The 15310-nt window shown below is 42.1% G+C and overlaps 2 protein-coding genes across 2 annotated transcripts in view; one reads left to right on the plus strand and one right to left on the minus strand.

Annotated features, from left to right (window-relative positions):
• The window catches only part of SLC12A4 (solute carrier family 12 member 4), a 72967-nt gene extending 71515 nt beyond the window's left edge, over positions 1 to 1452 (plus strand). The window contains exon 24 of the mRNA XM_066637884.1: positions 32 to 1452. Coding sequence (XP_066493981.1) covers positions 32 to 123 — 92 coding nt within the window. The 3' untranslated portion in view covers positions 124 to 1452. The remainder of the gene's footprint in view (positions 1 to 31) is intronic.
• Positions 1453 to 3035: 1583 nt separating this feature from the next.
• The window catches only part of PLCG2 (phospholipase C gamma 2), an 84854-nt gene continuing 72579 nt past the window's right edge, over positions 3036 to 15310 (minus strand). The window contains exons 28-34 of the mRNA XM_066636925.1: positions 13843 to 13988; positions 11404 to 11518; positions 10427 to 10594; positions 8951 to 9039; positions 4869 to 5047; positions 3782 to 3866; positions 3036 to 3363 (exon numbers count right to left, since the gene is read on the minus strand). Of these exons, the coding sequence (XP_066493022.1) occupies positions 3824 to 3866; positions 4869 to 5047; positions 8951 to 9039; positions 10427 to 10594; positions 11404 to 11518; positions 13843 to 13988 (740 nt within the window). The 3' untranslated portion in view covers positions 3036 to 3363; positions 3782 to 3823. The remainder of the gene's footprint in view (positions 3364 to 3781; positions 3867 to 4868; positions 5048 to 8950; positions 9040 to 10426; positions 10595 to 11403; positions 11519 to 13842; positions 13989 to 15310) is intronic.

The raw sequence follows: 15310 nt of genomic DNA on the forward strand, positions 1-15310 counted from the left end.
TTTTTTTTTGCCTTGACAGACACCAATTCAGATATGGAATTTCTTGAGGTGCTGACGGAGGGATTAGAGCGGGTATTGCTTGTCAGGGGCGGTGGCCGAGAAGTCATCACTATTTACTCTTAATCCAACAGAACAGCAACTTACCCTCTTTACGATAAAAGGACATTCCAGTTCCACACAGAGAAGAAAATGGCTTTTCTCTTTCTCTGCCTTTGTTTCTGCATGACCTCTTCCCTTTTCCAGATTTTGGTGCAAGTGTACACAAGGCACTGCATTTGTAAATGTAAGTTCTGCCACACTCTTCCAAATGTGACATACATATCTATCTTCTAGAGTGCTGAGGCATTGCAGCAGCCAGCCAGGGAGTCAGAAGTTCCATTTTGAGTCTGCAGGAGCGCTTTGGCTTTCATACTCAAACGGATTTGTGACTGTTTTTCATACTGAACCTTTATTTTTTCAACAAACTACAGTATTTTTAGTAGCTGTAAGTAATATATATTAGGACTGAAGTCAGTTAACAAGATTTTAAACAAAATCTTTTCTATCAGGGTGTGGGTGGGAGGGGTAGAATTATTTTATAGAGCAAGAAAATTTGCTGCTGAGGTCCTACTACGCTTCTTGTATGAAAGGAGAAATAACCTTTCTCCTTCATAAACAAACAGCATTGTTTTAAAAACACAATTTGTGTACTCTACTCCAGCCCTACAGTTTCAGTATTGAATTAGAATTTACACATTGATACATGTGTTTTTAATTTTATTAATTATGTATGTAGGTTTCTACAGTGATGTGCAAGAGGCTTGCATGTCTCCAATTAAAATAGACATCCCTCCCCTATTTATTTTTCTATTTATTTGTTAGAAGCAGTGGCAGTGAGAAAACCAACAACCTAATGATTGCAGTCTGCTTCCAGCAGGCTATTTAATTTTTTTATGGCACACAAACTATGGGTGGATTCAGATAATAGTCAGAGCCTAGTTAGCAAAACTGTGGTTAGAATAATCCAGGGTTTGCTGGATTCAGATGTAACAAATCATGGTTTGTTCTAAACCAAGAACAGAAGCTGCTAATTCTCTCCTCACTGAGGATCCATATGGCACCATTTCGTAATGCAAAATGATGGTTTACATCTGCACCTGCCCTCTAATGAACACAGCTCATCTACTAGATGTTTTCACTGTGGTTTCTTTAAATAAATTGCAAATTCGTAGAAGATCATCTTGGCCAGAGCAACTCTGCTCTGTTTCAAATACTTGCAGGTAAATGTGTGTAAAGGCATAGGTTATCCTTGTGGAGAATGTACTTGGTTAGGGAATGTGCTGGTTGCACCTGGATGGTGTGACAATGGAAAAGAAAATTATTTTCATAACCAGGAAACCTGTTTTTATCAAGCCCATTCAATTGTACTTCCTCAACAAGGTCTTTTTCCAATAAAATATTGCATACACTTGAGTCGGTGCTGAATTAATTTACCCTAGAACAGTGTTTCTCAAGGTTTGCCCCTCACTGTACCACTTCACATGGTCCACCTATTCAAAGTATCACCAGAAGTAAATGGTGATGACATCATTACCAATTACTTCTGGGTTAGGAGACCAGATGCAATGTGACAAACACTAGTACAAGGCTCAGCATGGATAGGAGGGCTTTTTCAAGTGCAGAAAAGCATGTTTTTGAGCTCTCCCCACTGGGCCAAGCCTCCTACCATTGTTTGTTGTGTTGCATGTCTGGTCTTGCGGCTGGCTGGCAGAGGTCCAGGGGTTCTGCAAGTACCACCAGTACCACTTCAAATACCGCTGGTGGTCCCTGTACTACTGGTTGAGAGACAGTGCCCTAGAAGGAGTATGCTCCTACATACACAGACTACAAACTTATGGCGAATTTCAACACTATAAAAGATGTTACTACAAGAAAGATATGTACATATTTTGTTCATAACTCTACAATACAGCAGGAGATTGGTGCTGATCGATAGTAAATCCTGATTAGACTGCATTGCTACATGTTGCTCCGTTTGTGTGTGTATAAACACCTTTTGTTGCCTTAGAGGCTGTAGGTAAATAGGGGATAGAATTATTCTTCCTAGAATAACTCCTAGAATTCTTCCTAGAATGCAACTCCTGTGCAGTTTTTTTTTAACTCTTTCCTAACTGTCTGTTCCACTATTGCACCTAAAGCAATGTTTTCCCTGGACTTCCATTTCCCTCCCTTCATGTTTAAATCTACTCTCATCCACTTAGACTCTATGCATAAGGGCCTAGGTTCAAGCCCCAGCATCTCCAAAGACAGAGAAAAATTGCTGTCTGAAACCCTGGGCAGCTGTTGCTGGTCATGGTCAACAATGTTGAGCTAACTAAAAGATACTAAATATAAGGTCTCTTTCTCTGTTTATGTGCAAGCTCCTGCCTACAGCTAATTTGCACACTGAAGCTGGGTTCCAGTATGTTGAAAAGTGGTATATAAATATACCATTTTTTTATTATTTTAGAATAAAAGCTTTACTGCAGAATTAGCTGGGAACATAACTAGTCCCTTACTTCCCAGTGTCTGAGAAAATGTGCCAAAAGCTGCCCCCAAACCTTACCTCAGAATTTACTGGAAAGAGGGGGACACAGAGTGAGAAGGAAATGATAAAATACAGCATCTGAAACTCCAGCCCACCACTCTAATTCCATCTCCTCCTTCCTTTTTCAAGTCAAGGAGTTGTAGAAGGAGCAATGGAGGTGAGGCTAGCAGAGGTGGGTGCCTCTGTCAATCAGCTGCCTGTGGCAACTGCTTCAGTCTGACTCTTGGATGGGCCAGACCTATGCATAAGTGAACGGTGTAAATTTCAGCGGAAAATTCCACTGTGGCTGAAAATACATATGAGGAAAAAGTTTAAGGTATCTCTGTTTCCTTTACAGATGAAAGAGACACATGAGCAGTAGACTTACTTTTAAACCAAAACAACAGTCAGTCTGATTATAATTGTTAGGCACTTTTTAATTCGTCCCAAATTGTACAAATTCATGTAAATGAGGTGCTGGTCAGCCTTCATTCATACAAACACATGCATACCCCGAACCATGGTGTACACATACATCTAAAAATAAATATTTTTAGCCCCATAAATCAAAACAGATTTTACAACATAGGCTTCTAAAAAACACTCAAGAAAAAGTTATTTTTCTTCAAAAGTTGACACTCTTCAGGCGATTACTCAGCAATAGTCCTGTACAGTTCATAACATATCAGGTGGTTTAACCTCTCTTGTTACTCAGGATGTGATTTCAAAGACCATTTGAATCGGAGAGTGGTAGCTGAGGTGTGGGGTAGACGTACATCCTCTTCCCAGGCAACAGTGGGAGAGTATTACAGGTTTCCCTACCAAAAGAAGCAAAAGAAACTCAGCAAAATCAATGACAAAGGGCTGAAGTGCACCTGATTGCTGGATTATGGTCTATACACTGTACACTGAATCAAATGACTCATGCTGCCATGACACAAAATCTATCTAAGTATACAGGAGCTTGGAAAATGTCACTTAGAAAAAACAAGGTAGCTATACATAACAAATGCATCATTATACAGAATTTCTGCTCCAGTTAGACAACAAGACTTTCTGTAACAAAAACCTCCAACCTTTACAGTATGTGCTTGCTTTGTCAAAATCAAAGCATACTATGTACATGCGAAACAAAATACCCTTCTTAGAAAATTTAAACTGTGCTTTCTTGGTCATTTATTTCAGGCTCTGAGTAGTGTCTAAACAAAGTGCCCAGTATAAATCAATGTCACTTACCACGTGGCTTTATTAAAAAATGCAGCAATGGATATAGATTGTCTAGGAGTAGAACCTGCTGTTGCTGACTCTTTTTTCTCTCAACCTGAAAGAGGGCATGGAAAATGCACACACTTAACAGTGCTGTAAGGTAGTCTCCCTCAACCTACCCAACTGAGTGTTTTCATATAACATAAGCACATTTTTCCTTAACAATTAAAAGGCATAATTAATCATTATATGTTTTGTATCCATCTGCACGGGGTTCCCAGTGGTTTTCCATTCAAAGGCCTGATCAGATCCACTACTGATCAGGTCCAGCTACTTAGCTTCAGCAGTGGTGTAGCCTCAGAAACACCCAGGTCATACACTAGATCACATTTGTATCTGTAGGAATTTTGTAGCACCTTTAAAGTTCCTTTTTATCTGAACTGAGAGCACCACATTCTGTAGTTTTATGACAATGTGGTTCCTCACAAAAAGGGCTGGCTTCCTGGCTAAGAACAGAGCAACATCACAAGGAAAATGCAATGTATTTTTGGAGTTACCTGAATAAAGCACTTCATAAAGCAAACCCAGCTTAATTCATTTACTATAACAGCTGCTACCAAACCAAGATGTTAGTGTTGGAAGGGATGTTGGAGATCATCTAACCCCCTACTCAGTGCAGGCAACTGTCCTGCCTCTGCTTGAAAATCTTCAACAAGAGACAGCCCAGAAATGCATAAGGCAGACTGTTCCAGTGCTAGGCAGCTCCTGCTGTTAGGAAATTGTTTCTCATGGCTAGCCTAAATCTACTTCTTGCAGTTCTAACCCATTTGTTATAGTCCTGCCCTCAAGAACCACAGTAAGGATGCTTGTTCTTCTAAATGACAGCCCTTTAGATAACCAAGGATGGTTCTCCCTTTAGTATGCTCCAGGCTTAACATGCCAACGTCTCCTAACGATTCCTTGGTTTCTAGACTTTTCACCATTGACATTACCCTCCTCCAAATCCATTCTAGCTTGTCATTGTCAAATCAAGAGGTGGGGAGAGTGGGTTCTCTCTTATTTCCATGTTCTATGTTCAAGACTTTTTGAGCTTTCAGAGAAGTAACCACCAACATACTTTCTGTTGCATGTCTCTTGGTACTCTTGCAGCTGACCCTCGTTCATGTTGAACTCCCTTAACAGAGCATCTCGGCTAGGATTCCTGAGGTTCCGGCGGGTGTCATACAGCTGATTGTTTAACTCTGCTTGGCGCTGCCGTAGCTGCCGAAATGATGAATAGAGCTCTTCTTCACCTTCCTATAAAGTGACAAGAACCAGAGACAGCTCAGTAGAACAATGGTGATCATGTGCCTCTTAAGAACTGAGCACATGCCCCAAAACAACTTCTATAGGTCAAATAAGATACTAGGTTAGAACATGTTGGAATATATTCATCTCTCTCTTCCCCCATTTTAAAATGGCAGCCACTAAGGGGATTTAAATTGGAACTGTGAAGTAAGTGAAGAGATGTTTATTCTTGACCCTGTACCATTTTCTCAGTGAAAATCCCATATCACCAGTGTTCCCTCTAAGATGTGCAGTGACTGCACACCACCCAACAGTGCTCCATGCAGCACAGAGCTCAGTGATCCAGTCAAACATCTAGAGGAACAAATGATGCTGTACAGATGCAGAAGGTGCCTGCTCCCCACTGTGGACCTCTTAGACTGAGTGCTGCCCACCACCAATTGCCAGCTGAAAGTATCATTTGCAGCAGCAGCACCTCTGAAGGGAAATAACTTTGGAATGGGGGAAAGTTGCAGAAAGGAAACAACCTTTCACCCAGGTCACAATTCTTATTTGGATTCCCCTCCCAACTCTGGCATCTTCAGTCTTAAAGAAAGAAAAACACCCAAGAGATACGACATGCTTAATGTCACATCTATTTTGGCCCCAAAGCCCAACTGATTTCAACAGCAGATAAGTACATGCTTAAATCTCTTCAGCTGAAATAAATGAAACTCAGCTTTCTTTGGCTGAATTGGGAGAAGATTTAAAAAGAACACAAAGAAAAGCTATTAAGTATACAACAAAACATCACCATCATTATCACGAAAATAAAAAAGCAACACCATCTAACATTTCTACAATGCATTAACATGCTTGTAGTGCGTTCAGATTTATCAATCTTACAACAGCACTTTGCAATAGGCCAGCATTTTCCCAACATGGGAAAAAAGGCTGGGGGAGGGGGGCAGATGAAGCCACACAACAACGCTGTAAACATTTTATTTTACAATGTAATCTGCCCAATGCGCCTCGGCATGTCCCATTCTTCATGAGCAAGATGTTATTCATTGAAGAAGTTCACTTATTGCAGATTTATGACCATGGCCCAAGGCAGGGTGCCCTGCCCCAGCAGATTATTTAACTAAGGAACTGACACACACACACTCACACACCCTGATTTGGCATAGAAGAGATATGAACACACTGCAACCAGCAATTATAACCAGGGGGCTTGTCTGGACAACCTGGTTGGTTGCAGTTGGCAGGGAAGTATCCCAAGATCCTGAGTGTTTTGAGCTAGAAGAGAAATTCATCCTCAAGCATGGGATTGAATCCCAGAAGTAGGAAGCTGGCTCATAGGACCTTGTGTATTTTCTAGCCCTGCAGATATACATCACTGGTATCGCAATCCTAGAATTTAGTTATGATAGACCAGTGGTTCTCAAATTTTGAGGGAGCTTTACTCCTTCAGTAAGTCTTTGTGGGGAAGGGGCTAGGGCAGCAACGTGATCCCCAGGATTGTGTCACTAAGGGGGGGCAAAGGGGGTGCTTGTGACTTACTTTATGAAGGCAGAGCTGCAGCAGGCAGGTGTGGGGAGCCCTGTGCAGCCCTGCACAGTGCTTCCCGAGGCTAGGAATGTTTGCCAGAAGCGGGCACAAAGCACCTCCTGCAAAACGGAAGTGCTCTGTGCCTACTTTATCCTAACGTTCCAAGCCTCAGGGAACACTGCAGAGGGCTGCGCAGGGCTCCCCACACCTCCTACAGCCTGCTGCAGCTCTGCCTTCATAAAGTAAGTCACAAGCACCCCTCCTTGCCCTCCCATAAGGATGCAATCCTGGGGACTGCTTCCCTGCCTCTCCCCTTCCCCTCGCCCTTTAAAGGGACAGGGGACCTTTACACAAATTGATGGGTCACGACTCACCAGTTTGAGAAGCACTGTGATAGATAGTACAGATAATTGAACCTTGCTGGACACACTATGTAGAATGTGCTTGGATTTTGAAGACACAATTTTGGAAATGGTGTCTATCACATTAAGAATATATACCACTTTTCAACAGAGTAGTTCACAAAGTGGTTTACATAGCAAAATACATCAATAAATGGTTCCCTGTTCCCAAAGGGCTCACACGCTTAAAAAAAATACCAAAGAAACACTAGCAACAGCCACTGGAAAAGACGCCATGGTGGAGTGAAGAGGGATAGTTGCTCTCCACCTGCTAAATGTAAGAGGACACCACTTTGAAAGGTGCCTCTTTGCCCCATTAGCAGGGGTCTCCAGAAAATGATATTCAGGGAATTTTATCACAATTATCTTTAAGGTTTGTAAAGATTAAGCATATAGAGAATTATCATAAGGGTTTTCTCTGGACCACAAAGAGTGGAAGAGGACCTAGTCATAAGAGCAATTTGAAGCATAGTAAGAGTCTTCTTGATCCCCAAGACCAGGCATATGACAGTCATCACATAGCTACACATGCTGAAAACATTTTTACTATTGAGGAGTGATGAGACCTTCCATTTGGTTAAGCAAGTAGTCGTTGGTCAGCTGGCTACACGCAGGAGAAGTGTCCTTTGTGAAAAGAATGACCACTGGATTTCACCCTATTGCCCAAATAGGACAGAGGCCTAGTTGCCGTGCCCACGGCAGAGGCCTGCAACATCTGGATCAGGACCCAGAAGTCCTCAGCAGTGCTGCTGCCACCATTTTATTTTGAGGCTCAGGCCTGCACAGTTTAAACCAGTGTTTCTCAAACTGTGGATCAGGATCCACTGTGAACCAATTTCTGGTGGATCCTGCAGAGCCTCCAATGAAAACACAGATGATGGAAAGATCAGATAACTAATTGCCACAAGGTAATTTTGAGGTTATTCAAAAATCAGATAGCTGCTAACTGTCCTGTAAAGAGTTGAGCTCCTGCAGTTTGCAAAATAGCTGTCAACTGTCCTGCAAAGAGCTCAGCTTCTGCAGTTTGCAAGCTTTTGTAAATGTAGGGAGATCAACGCTTGCGCGTCTTTTTTCTGGTGTGTTTTTCCCCCAAGTCCGCCCCCCACATGACAGATAGTGGGGGCAGGTGAAGGCTGGGTTACAACACTAAGCCACTCAAATCTTGAAGCTATTCATTACATCTGCCTTATTAAGAGAAATGGATTGAGGTTTTTTGCAAACAAACTCTAGAACTCCTTTTATTAAAGTCTGGTAAACCTAGGTGGGTCCTGATAGACTATCATTCTAAAACGTTTGAGAACCACTGGTTTTAAACAATTCCCAGGACTAGAGGCAAATTCTGCCAGGAATACTGGCTTTGGAGGGAATCCTTTAGCCAAGCCCCTCAAGTCTTTGAAGGTCCCCCTTGAAATTCCACCTATCTGAACTGCCTGCTCTCCCCGGCCAAAACGTTCCTTTTGTTCTTTGTCTTGCTTCCTCTCTCTTCCCCTCCACATGTCAAAACTCTTGACCATAGCACTCTTTGTTCCTCCTCACTAAGCAGCTGGCCTGGAAAGAAAAAAAGGAACAGTGGCTGCTCAGTCACCATTTCTTTTACTGGCTGAGCTGTTGGAAGATGGGCCTCATATCGCCGGTTGGGAGCTGAGGTGGGTCCCAGCTCTTGACAAGATGAGAACTACTGACCAAGGGTGTTGGTTTGGATTCAGGAAACACATAGTTGAATCCCATGCAGCTTTGAAGCTCACAGAAGAAACCACTCTCTCTCTCAGCCTAATCTCCCTCACAGAGCAAAAAGGTGGGCAGATGCCACACACTTTCTTGGAGAAAAGGTGGGATACAAAAGAAGTAAAAAAACACATTATAGCTGGCATCACAGATTCTTCAGGAAAGAACTGTGGCCAACAAACACCATCCAGCCAAACTCAGGTCTCCATCCTGGTGGAGGAATGCATCAAAGGCGATCCACAGCTGCTGCACTTACCAAGACTTGCTGCATCTCACAAAAAACCAAGAGCGAAGCCAGCTCTATATCCTCATTATATCCATTTTTGAGGGGAACTGATCGAAAGCCTAAAGGGAAGGATTAGAAAAGTTAACTATAGCTTCTAAGGCTGCCTCAGCGTCACACACCTGACAGAACAGCCAGTAGCTCACCTGTCCTATTCTTGAAAGTAGAACAGAGTTTGGAGATTTACTAGGAAGCAGCAGGCAGAGCAGGAAAGACAGGCATCATGGAGAATCGCAAGCACCAGAGCTGGAAAAAAATCAGAAGCTGCCACAAGGGAAAGGCATTCCTGCAACAGTTTTAGAAAGCAAAGGAGAGCTAGCCAGACAACAATCTTCAGTAGGGATATATTTCAGGAATCATTCCAGTGTCAGAGTATTGCAGAGACTGTGGCAGAAGTAACTTAATCAGTGTCTAAAGTTTCATACTGAAGTCATAGCTAAATACAGCAGAAGTGAAAATACAGTAAAAATTTGTTCTCCCCTCCCCCCCCACTGAGGAAAATCACACACTTTCAGCCTCCTACTGCAGGGTGGCTAGAATAGCACATAGCTTATTTCCTTCCTGTTGAGAAAACCGGTTGTATCATACAAATTTCTATGGCCATTGTTTGATTGCAGAATTGCCATGTTCTACAAAATGATGACCTTTTTAAATAGCAAAACAAATCAAGAACTCATTGTTCAGAATGGTGGGATACTCATTTGGAAAAGAAGTAAAAACAAATATATTATTGGGGAAAAAAGTTTTAAGCAGTTATTTCCAGCATGCGAAAAAGTAGCAGATGACTATGACATGGTTTGAAGGCTGTATTTGGGCACGCACAGGAGAATCTTCGACTTCTTCCTTTTGAGTGACAGTCTCCTCATGATAGAGCATAAACTGGAAAGTTGGGAAAGCTGTCTGTGCTATGGCACAGGCACCTGTCACTTCTTCAAGATTCCCAAACACACGGCTGGATCTAAACCAAGAATCAAATCCCTTTAATTTTGGAGTAAGCAAAGTGCTAAAAAGGATCTAAAGCAGATGTGAAATGTGCTTTGTAGAATTTGCTATATAAACACAGGATATTTAACTCCAAAATTAGGGGAGGTGTATTATAAACCTTGAGAAGCTAGCTACACAAGTCAAAAGCTTGCAAGCAAGAACAAGTAAAAGTGTACTTGAACCCAAGCCTGGCAGATCAAGAAGGAAAAATTGAAAATCTTAGCAAAGAGTCTCTCAAGGATCTGCTTGCCAAAACACGAAAGAGCTAGGATAGCACTTGCGCATGTTGCAAATCAAAACTAAAGGTCAAAGGCTGTGCAGTTTAATTCTGCAGTCCCTTGTCTCAATTTCACTCCAGGCATACAACAGTGTGCCAAGTTAGACATGTTATCATGGAACTGAGCACCACTGTGCAAAATATCACAAATTTCAGCTTAATGCATCAGTGCTATATTTGACATTTACCTGATTTGATTCCTTTGATAGGAAAAGTGCCATGTGCTAAGAAGTTGGGATCACTGAACATGTCCTCCTCGTACACAACAAAGCGCAGAAACGCTAGGCTGGGGTCATAAATTTCAAACTTCACTTGCTCCTGAGATGATGACCAGACTGGATTAAGGCCATTGTCATCTGCAAGGAAATGAAAATGTAAGTCAAAGCAAATAGCTTCCCTCCATTGAACAGACTGGGAGAATAAAATTCAGGCCTAAATGAATTGTGATCAAGGAAAACAAACACAGCCTGTCTGTTATGTGTTGAGGTCTACCAGGTGATTAATTCCTCCTACCTTTTTGCAGCTCTGGCTCAGCAAGAAAGTGTAGTAAGGGTTGATGAAACTGGTGGTGTAGTTTCAGCTTGGTTGGTCACACATTGCACAGGCATGACCTAATTCTCCAGCACTGGTGAAACTAAGGAGGCGTGAACTGGCCCAGAAGGCCGCAGAGAGCTCCTTCCACCCGCACCCCATTCTAGAGTGCGAGCTTTACATCAAAGAAGGATAGGAATGACATTACAGAGGATGGGAGGTCTAGCTAATAACAAAGGTGGCAAAGGGTCCTGCTATCGGTGATTTATTGAGTGATTTATTGGTGATTTATTTACAAGAGCGATTAAGTGAAACATCAGAGTCTGTCAGTGAACTCTGGTTGTCTTCCACAGCTTCCACATGGATCCCCACCAGGACTGCCTTTCTGGGTGACCAGGAGATCAGCATCCCAGTGGGAGCTGGGACAGGGAGTTAGTGCAGTCCCATGGGGGCTCATCTGCACTGCCCTGGTCCCTTTTCCCCTTCACTGATGCTCCCAAAGGCTCCCCCCTTCACTGTCATCTTCATTTTCATCTTATCTACTTCCTTTAGTAGAACCCTAATCACAACACACTAGCTCTTTTGCACAGGAACACAGAACTCATCTTTGCATAAAAATTTGAGCAATACTTACTAACAACAGTTGACTTGAATTTATTGTTGTCATATTCAGCACCACAAATTTCCACCTCTACAAATGGGCATGCGATACTTCTACCAGGCTTGGGAAGGTGGCGGGCTGCGATAACCTGTTTCAGTCAAGTATCACAGATTGTCACTTGGATAGCAATTGAGTTATAGAATTCAAGAAGCTGTTTAAGCATCATCTAAATTACAATACAGAAACACAATTGATTTCAGTAGCATACATTCAAGTTCACCAGCTGAAACCAACTGGATAGACCAGTGGTACTCAAACTTGATCCCCCCCCCCCGTGGCTGTTGGCCATGACTCCCCATCATGTTCCTGAGGGCTGGAAGTGACATCATTAAACAGGAAGTGGCCAGAAATATTAACTACATTAAATGTAATATTATAATACTATATTTATTATAATATAATATTAAATATATATTAACTATATTAATATTAATTATATTAATCATATCATTAATTAAATGCAAATCTTAAAAATATATTATTAATACACAGCAATATACATGCTTTATAAATGATCAGCTGCTGATCACTGTTGGAGACAGGATGCTGGAGTAGGTAGATTTTGTCTGGTCCAGGAAGACTCATTTTTTTTTAACTTTGTAAGCATACCAATAGAATTGTTTTATCAAATGAACTTTGTGAACAACCAGTCCAACCAACATTACACACACACACACCCCTGTGGACCCCAATCCAACTAGTCATTTCTCCCATTCTCCTTGGATAGGATTGAATCCTTTATTAATTTAATGAAATTAAATTTTTCCAGCAGCTGGTGGGGAAAACAAAAATAGACCATGAAAATATATCAGAGCTGATAAGGATTTGGTTAGGAAGCTGATTTGTCTCCTATACTAGGAGATGCACAGCTCAAGCCTATGCATGTCTACTCAGAAGTAAGTCCCATTAGAGTCAATGGGGCTTACTCCCAGGAAAGTGTGGATAGGATTGGGCTGGCAATCACTTCATCAATGGCTGACAAGTATTCCCTTCTAATAGCAAGATTCATCACTTTAAAAATACAGCCTTTCATCTTCAGTCAAACAACAAGATTAATAAATCACTTTAAAAACAGTACCCTTTTTCTGCTCCTGGCCAAGTAAAGTGTGTGCTTCTCTCTCCCCCCCCCCCCTTGCCAACTGCATGGAAACAACTTTAAGACCCCTGGTGACTGGTAAAATAGGAAGCATTTTATTTGGGGATGGGGAGGAAAGCGGGAAGGTTTGGAGATCGAAAGGGGGGAGTGGAAGAGGGAGGGGGTTGAAAAGAGAGATTTCACTTTGATGAGAAGTGATCCCAGGCTGGGAACTAGGAACCAACCAGACAAGGATCAGCGAGGGTTAAGGACTGCAAGCTGAGCGTGCTCGGTACTTGCCAGATGGGGGTTGGAGTTGAAGAGTGAACACAGAAAGCAGCAGCTTCGGAGTGGGCGGAGAAGAGGGCGGGGTGGCAGCAGCCACTCTCGCAGCTGAGCAACTCCCGTTTCTTCTACTTTAAAAAAAAGAGCAGACGATGGGCAGAAGACATGCTCGTATCCGCCCTAAAGAGCCGCACCTCACAGTTTGAATGACACTGGGATAGACTGTTCAGAGACCTAAACCAGCCACCAGATGTTCTTGCAACAAAAGCAGATCTTTAAAATTGCCTTATCCCAACATCCTGAATGTCAGCACATAGTAGCAGAAGTTGGACAGGTACCCGTGAAAGATGGTGGAGCAGTTGCCTGCACTGAGCAGTGGGGGCTGGATTAAATTACCTTCAGGGTCACTTCCAAAGTTTACATTCTATGACTGAGCAACTAATGCTTTCTAATTTAAAGAGTGGCTAGAACTGAGTATTCTTTCCTCTAAACGTCATTACTTACATGAACTGACTAAGGTAATTTGTAACAAATTTCTGTCTGGATTAAAAACCAAATAATTGTCAAGGCAGGCAATGAAGGAACATCAATTTATTCCATGATGCCTGCCACCCTTTTGGCTCAAACACTATGGGAATGGATGCCCGACTATGAATCTGCTTTCTGACACTCAATAAGGACCTGTATTTTTATGGCAATCTCACCACTAAAGAAAAGACTGGGATAAAAAACTGCTAGGAAATGCTCAAAGGCAATCCAACTCCAAAACATCAAGGCTCAGAAGGCATAGAAAAAAGAGCCACGTACGTGCCCAGCTCTAGGAATGGACAGTCATTGTTTCCAGAAGGGGGGGCAAAGAACCCTCAAGCATGCACCATTTGACATTACAGGAGTACATGCACACCAAACTGAAGTCGTTGGCAAAAAACATTGTCCCCATCCACAGAACTCTCTCAGAAAATTGGGACACATTCCTGAAAGTAAAGTGGCTTGAAGTCACACCAGTCCCTTGCCCATTCAGTAAGGACTATTTAAAAACAAGACATGTTTACCCTCACTGTCAAAATCATCTGTAGTTTCTTCCTGGATTCGTTGGGCACTGGATCATAAGCCTCGCTCCTCATGCTTTCTGGCTGGAGCACGTAACCAGTCCGGCCATTCAGTGAAAAAAGTGCATGATTCAGCTGCATGTATTTATCTGGAATGAGAATTTTAAGAAGTCATTTCCTGATTTTACAAATCCAAAAGGATTGGGGAAAAGATAATACAGGATTCACCTGACCGATTATTAAATAATAAAAAGAGAAATGTAAGCCTGCCATCAACTAACTAGCGAACTCAAACGAAGGAAAGGTTATTTTCTTACTGATTTTTACTTTTTAAAAATGTTTTTAAAAGAGATTCCAGTATCCACAGATACTGGTATCTGTGAAGGAGGGGGAACCAACTCCCTGTGGATACTGAGGGACTACTGTACGGCTGTTAGGATGTCCCCTCCAAGCAAGGAAGACTGCTGTTTAAAAAGAAGACTTTGTAGATGGAGCCTGTGAAGTTCAAAAGACAGAGTGTTGTAGTAGAAAACTCTGGCCCAGATCCCTGCGTGAAAATGAAAACTGAATGGCCTTAACTAGGCCTCTCTCGTTCTCACCCTCAGCTCCTCAACTGTAACATAGGAATAAGGGTCAAACTAGACTTGTATCTAAATGAGCAACGTGGCCCAAATAAGTGGAGAGTAGTTTGATTTATAAATATCAAGGAAGTGGCTTAAAATATGGCCAAACCTGAGAGGGAGGCTTGAGTACTTTGCCCCCACTGTGGTTTTGATCTTGATTACATTCTCTCACATGCACAAAACACAATATATTTTTAGTTGGAAATGCACTTTGATGGAAGTTTTCTCCCACTAAAAACAGCACATACAAGGGAGTGTAGTCAGAATCAAAACGACACCAAGGTCAAAGTACTACAGCCCCTGCTCCCATTTCACTATGTTTTATATTCCTTCTGCTGCTTGCTACTGATAAATAAAACTCCTCCTCCCCCCCAAAAACTGAGCTACATTGCATAAATAGATGCATACCTAGTTTGACCCCAACAGAGATCCAACTTCACAAGGGGGTTGTGAGAATGAAGGAGCTTAAAATACCACAGGAAAAAATGTTAGTAAAATAAACCAACCAGTACTATTCCTGGGGGTTTATAACCTGTCTACAAAGTGACCCTGTTGCATTTTCCCCCAAATGCTGGACCACCAGTTAGAGGTCACTGCTATAAAGTAACAGGCAGACATCTGTTTAAAAAATATTTTCAGGTTTTTATTTCATTACAATTATTTACATAACACTCAAGTAATCCCCAAGAGTTTTACAACAAACAAGAACCAAATCCCAAACCAAGAACAGGTCCCTGAACAGGATGGCCTGGCATCAGAAACAACTTTCCATTTAGTTGTCACCACCAGCCAGGAGTTTGCCTGTTTACAAAAGAGACCCATTGTTCTGAAGGCTTTAAATTAAATCT

This window comes from Tiliqua scincoides, chromosome 9 (assembly GCF_035046505.1).
Source record: "Tiliqua scincoides isolate rTilSci1 chromosome 9, rTilSci1.hap2, whole genome shotgun sequence".
NCBI lineage: Eukaryota > Metazoa > Chordata > Lepidosauria > Squamata > Scincidae > Tiliqua > Tiliqua scincoides.